General features: G+C 33.9%; 1 protein-coding gene across 1 annotated transcript; it reads left to right on the forward strand.

Annotated features, from left to right (window-relative positions):
- Positions 1-2,272: 2,272 nt before the first annotated feature.
- On the forward strand, positions 2,273-5,736 carry LOC131934598 (uncharacterized; the record flags this gene model as incomplete). Its single annotated transcript, XM_059290659.1, has 4 exons — positions 2,273-2,372; positions 2,593-2,798; positions 4,222-4,441; positions 5,624-5,736. Coding segments are annotated over exons 1-4 (594 nt in total), but the record flags the coding sequence as incomplete, so codon positions are not given.
- Between the last annotated feature and the right edge of the window lie 264 nt (positions 5,737-6,000).

The following is a 6,000-nucleotide window of genomic DNA, read 5'->3' on the forward strand; positions in this document are numbered from 1 at the left end:
TATGTATTATTTTCTGCAGCATGTGTTATTTAAAATTACGCTTTGTATTGTCATTTTTCCATATACTGCATTCAATATAAATAATTCGTTAAATCGATGGTTCTCTATTTCAAAAACTAATTTACATGTTCTCTCATTAATACCGTTTTTATCGTAAAATAAAGACAATTAAAGTAAAAACAAAATTTACAATTATTTTCCGGAAAAAGGCGTTAACCTTTTTTTCTTTAATTTAGAAAAATATTGTAATCGTTGCAAAAAAAAACAAAAACACTGAGGTTTTGACAACTCTTCACGTTTTATATCTTCATGAATCGGTTTAAACATTTTGTTTTGTTTTACAATGTTGTTAACGTGTCTGTCAAAGTGAAAGACGATAGCTTGACAACCGTTTAGTTACACGAAATTTCCTGTGAGTTTGCACTTTTCTTTCAAACTTTTAAACCAAGAAAACTAGAAGTGATACTTACTATAGTTCAGGTTTCTAAAAAGCAAAAAACTTAAGCACTTTTACTGTTAGGTAGGCGACATTTCACATTTAATTTTTAGATAATGTGTGCAGATTTCTGTCAACTTTTAAACGATATCCGTTTACTGGAAGTAGTACTTTATTTCTATGGTAATACGATAACTCGAGTACGATTTCAGTTTGGACGACGAAAAGTTTCATGCACATAAAATATCTCATATTTAGATTACTTCCAATTTTTATTTTTGGCCTCCAATATATATAACTTGTAAAATACTCCAATTCCGTTTTTTCTTATTTTCACTAAAATACTACAACAATTATAATTAACCTCTATTTGTGTTTTACTTTTGTGTTATTATGTTTGTCATAATACCATTTATTTGTTTACACACTTGTAATGTTAGACACATTATTTGTGTTGTAAATTTCTGGCGTCCCATTTTTTTTTCATACTTATTTATATGCAGTATTTGTGTTTTTCTAACATCAATTACTTCATTTTTTGTGTACTTTTCTGGCACCCCACTTTTTAATTTACCTTATTTGATATTTTACTCTAGATTTCATGTGACGTCAAAGCGTCATATAATCTTATTTTTTTGGGGGTTAATGTATTCTAATATTGGAAATATATGTGCTATCAATATTTAATGTGTCTTTTTACGAAATAATGAACATAAAGCTTAAGCATATATATTTTGCAAAATATTTCAACAATATTTATAAATCTAATACGTTTTGTTGCTTGTTTATCTTTTTGTTGTAGGTGTTCTTATCGCGCTGTACAATAGCCGTGTACTCGTATTTCATGACTAGTAATTCTAATGCATCAGAATTTAAGTTAAGCTGTTATAAGGCAGACTACATTCATCATGTAATATTGTTTAATCCTTATACACCGAAAACACCACCACCTGCATCGTTATCTCAATAAGTTGGATTTGAGGGCTTAAATTCAGTCGGTTAATCCGATCGTTTGTTTATTATCTTGTAATCCACCCACATGTATGTTAACTGATGTTAGACAGCCGAGATAGAGATTTGTTTCTTATTGATCAAACGTGGTGACGTGGCACCTGTAAAACTGTTGTTCTGAACATTGGCGTAGCAACAACGATGTTAGGTTTAGGGTTAGTTAAATAAAACATGTGGAGCATTTGTTTTGCTCAAACAAGTCGATGGTAGCTCACTAAACATAATACACATTGATATTTTACAAAAAATCACATCAAGTCATTACTTGAAATAACATGTTGCAAACGTCAGGATCCTAATGACGTAGCCAGAATCTCAAAGGTTTAATTACTGCAACGATGATTTTCTACTAATTATTAAAATCTGAATTATAAAACTTGTAATGTAATTTATACTAGAATACATTATTCCGCAAGTCGCGGGTACATTAATATTGGGTACACCAATGTCCCGGCTCGCTTGTACATAGGGATATAATGAGCACCCCTTTAGAAGAGATGCAGTCATCATCGCGAAGCAAGCGTTGGACTGGAATTCTTTGGGGACAAGAAAAGTAGGCCGATCTAAGCAATCGTGAAGGACAATGGAAGGAGAAGCAAAGGCTGTAGGGCTTACGTGGGTTAAACTAAAAAGACCTGCCCGAAACCCAGTTCGGTGGAAAGATTATCTTCATGGGATTAAAAAGATTAAGTCAAGTAAGTTTAGTAAGTCTATTCCCCTTGCTCCCCACATTATCTTCACCTCTGTCCCAGTACACCCGTGCTTTCAGTCGTATAGTAATTTAGTTCATGTTTAATAGAGTCATTTGGTTGTCATATTAACTACTGATGTAAAATTTCTGTCGAATGAGCACATGGAAATAGCATTAAAATGAACAACGATATTCTTCTGAGATTAGATATTTTACTGCTTTGGTGGTCAACAGGTTAGAGGCTTTTAACACATTTTTTGTGTCAGTATACATGTTCTTTTTATGTTATAGACAAATAAATAATTTAATAATAACTAAGATGTCGTACTAAATGTTTTTATTATTAATCTTACAAGTTTTAAATTATTTTGTTTGATTAAGTGATTAAGATTTAACATTCGAGTTTCGAATGATTTTTTTTTTCATTGTTATAGAGTAGTGATTTGACTTTCAGGGTGTGCTCAAACCTATAATGATAAAATTGTCAGCCCAAGTGTGGTCGAGTCTAGTCAAACGTTCACTGTGACATGTGATGCTTCACGTGCTGGTGTTCCGGTTGATTTCACAACTGTGCTGCTGCTGTATATTAAACGAGTTGTTGGGGGGAAAACAGAGGATTTGACACGATATAGGTCAATTATAGACCCAAAAGTAATCAATGTAAGCTTTTTCTTTTAAATCTATTTTTATATCAGAGATTAACAAAACATTTATTCCTTAATTAATAACAGTTTCAATCTTCGACGTTAAGAAATATTGCTACATATAGCGTAAATATATTTGACATTTGATAGCCCACTTGTTTGAAATGGTATAAGTCCTTCACACTAAACAGTTAACCATCTAAAGGAAACTTATGGAAAACATGCAAAAATAAATAATTGATTAAATAACATACTATGTGTTACAGTAAAATTAGTAGATTAAACATTAATGTATTGACAGATTGAAAGTTGGGTGAATGGATGGATGGATAGACGGATGGATGGATGGACGGATGGACGGATGGACGGACAGACGGACGGACGGACGGATGGACGGATAGACGGACGGATGGTCGGATGGACGGATGGACTGATGGACGGATGGACGGATGGACGGATGGATGGATGGATGGATGGATGGATGGATGGATGGATGGATGGATGGATGGATGGATGGATGGATGGATGGATGGATGGATGGATGGATGGATGGATGGATGGATGGATGGATGGATGGATGGATGGATGGATGGATGGATGGATGGATGGATGGATGGATGGATGGATGGATGGATGGATGGATGGATGGATGGATGGATGGATAGATGGATGGACGGATTGACGGACGGACGGACGGACGGACGGACGGATGGACGGACGGACGGAGGGACGGACGGACGGATGGACGGACGGACGGAGGGACGGATGGACGGACGGACGGAAGGACGGGTTGATGGATGGACAGATGGACGGATGGATGTATGGATGGATGGATGGATGGATGGATGGGTGGATGGATGGATGGATGGATGGATGGATGGATGGATGGATGGATGGATGGATGGATGGATGGATGGATGGATGGATGGATGGATGGATGGATGGATGGATGGATGGATGGATGGATGGATGGATGGGTCGATGTTTCGATGGTTCGATTGATCCTTGGATCGATGGATCGATGGATCGATGGATAGATGGATAGACTGATCGATGGATCAATGGATCAATGGATTGATGGTTGGATGAACGGATGGTCGGAAATGAGTAGGCTTCTATCCTGCACTATTATACGTGCTTTATTCATGTTTATTTGGTGCGCAATCGTTTTTAGTCAAGCATCGCTATCAAATGAAAAAAATTAATGTAAGACTACTTTAAATAAACGTTTTAATTACAAGCTTTAATGTAAAAATGCATTAAAAAGAAGAAAATGAAGATGAATTTCTTTAAATATTGTTTTAAAATTTATATTTAAATAATTATAAAAACTATATTTAAAAAAATATTTATTTTTACCGTTTGAGTGGATTTTAAAAAAAAAGGTTTGTTGAAAACGTTTCAATGCGTTTTTTAAAAAGAAAATCTTTAATTTTTAGGACACATCACCCACTTCTTTTGTAAACTGGAGTTTTAATTTCTCTGGGAGCTTACGAGGGACGGCCAATCGACCAGTCAACAGGAACACAATGAAAATTGAAATAGTTGCCCCTCAGGCGAAATGTACTGACGCTGGGAGGTACGTATGTTTTGCAACGTACTTCAATAAACGTGATGACGAGGTGGATACAGAAAGTTACCAGGATCTCACAGTGACAGGTGAGATCACTCTGAAAATGACATTTAACAGTCCCCACGGTTAAAATAAAAGATATTCAATACATTTCAGATAAGTTCGTCATAATGAATCGTATAGCCATCAAGACTCAATTACAAGGATAAGCTATTTTAATTCGTATGTGACTTGGCATGAATAATGTTTTGTTTGTACACTATGTTTAATTCTGTTATACGGGCAAAATGTCAGAAAAGTATTTAGTTCTTATTAAGGAGTCGAAAAAATCGTCTAATAATTTATAGATGAGTTTTTTTGCAAACTATTAACAAGTTAAGGTATTATAAAATGAGACAAATAGTGTTAATCCGTGCTAATCATATGGCTAGTGTTACGTACCTCTACCACTGGTAAAGATTACGCAATACCCGGATTCTTTTGGGATGGCCCTAGATTGATGAATTATTACGAAACTAAAAAGATTACCAGAAAATAAAAACTCTTCGTGGACTCGAATCTAATGTCTAGGGTAAAAACAAATACGAAGACCTTCTGCAACTAGTAAACTTTTTAATCAATCTAAAACCTTCTAAAATGCAAACAAGTCTAAATAATAAAATATTATGCACAAAAATATACAATGATGAAAAACCCAACATTTTTTAGGAATAACACACTGAAACTTCTAACACTGGATAAGTTACCTAAATTATAACCACAACCTACACGTTATTAAAATAAGACACAGAAAAATACTGAATACACTGGAACTCTAAACAGCTGCTTAAACAGAAAAAAACAACATCGCGTCGTGGCTCTCTCTCTCTCTCTGTTGGTGTCTAATGGGCTCCTGTGTGAGGAAAATTCCGACTTTTAATACTACTCTAAAATTATGGAATGTTAACCTCAGTGTCAAGTACCTTTGGGGGGGGGGTGAAGCCAAGTAACGAGCCGCACGAGCCACACGAACTCATTGGTGAATACTATTACAGGAGGGTAATGGAAAATTTAGTTTGAACAACAAATAGCTCAAGACCATTTAAAATATTAATTAAATTAGACTTAATAAAAAAAGAAGACCTAAGTAGGTCACACTAGGCCATATCAAAACGTTTTTATTGGACACCCGCCGATACGTCATGTACAAAATTATAAAGACTGTGATTTTTTTCTACATTTATTTATATTTCAGTTACCATGTTTGAAATTTTTAAATTTTTGCACAGTTCCAGAAGGCACGTGGTTCGAAATAAAGCCTGCTAGCGATTATTTGCTGGAACCATATGTGGCATTATATCCTGCAGGTTCCAAAGTCGAACTTACATGCAGTCTTGAAAAAGTAATACAGTATTTTCTACAGTTGCATAGAAAAAATAAACTATAAATATCTAAATATCTAAATATCTAAATATCTAAATATCTAAATATCTAAATATCTAAATATCTAAATATCTAAATATCTAAATATCTAAATATCTAAATATCTAATATCTAAATATCTAAATATCTAAATATCTAAATATATAAATATATAAATATATAAATATAATATAAATATATAAATATATAAATATATAAATATATAAATATATAAATATATAAA

Source organism: Physella acuta, unplaced genomic scaffold (assembly GCF_028476545.2).
Source record: "Physella acuta isolate Inbredline_101_S28 unplaced genomic scaffold, ASM2847654v3 ptg000113l, whole genome shotgun sequence".
NCBI lineage: Eukaryota > Metazoa > Mollusca > Gastropoda > Physidae > Physella > Physella acuta.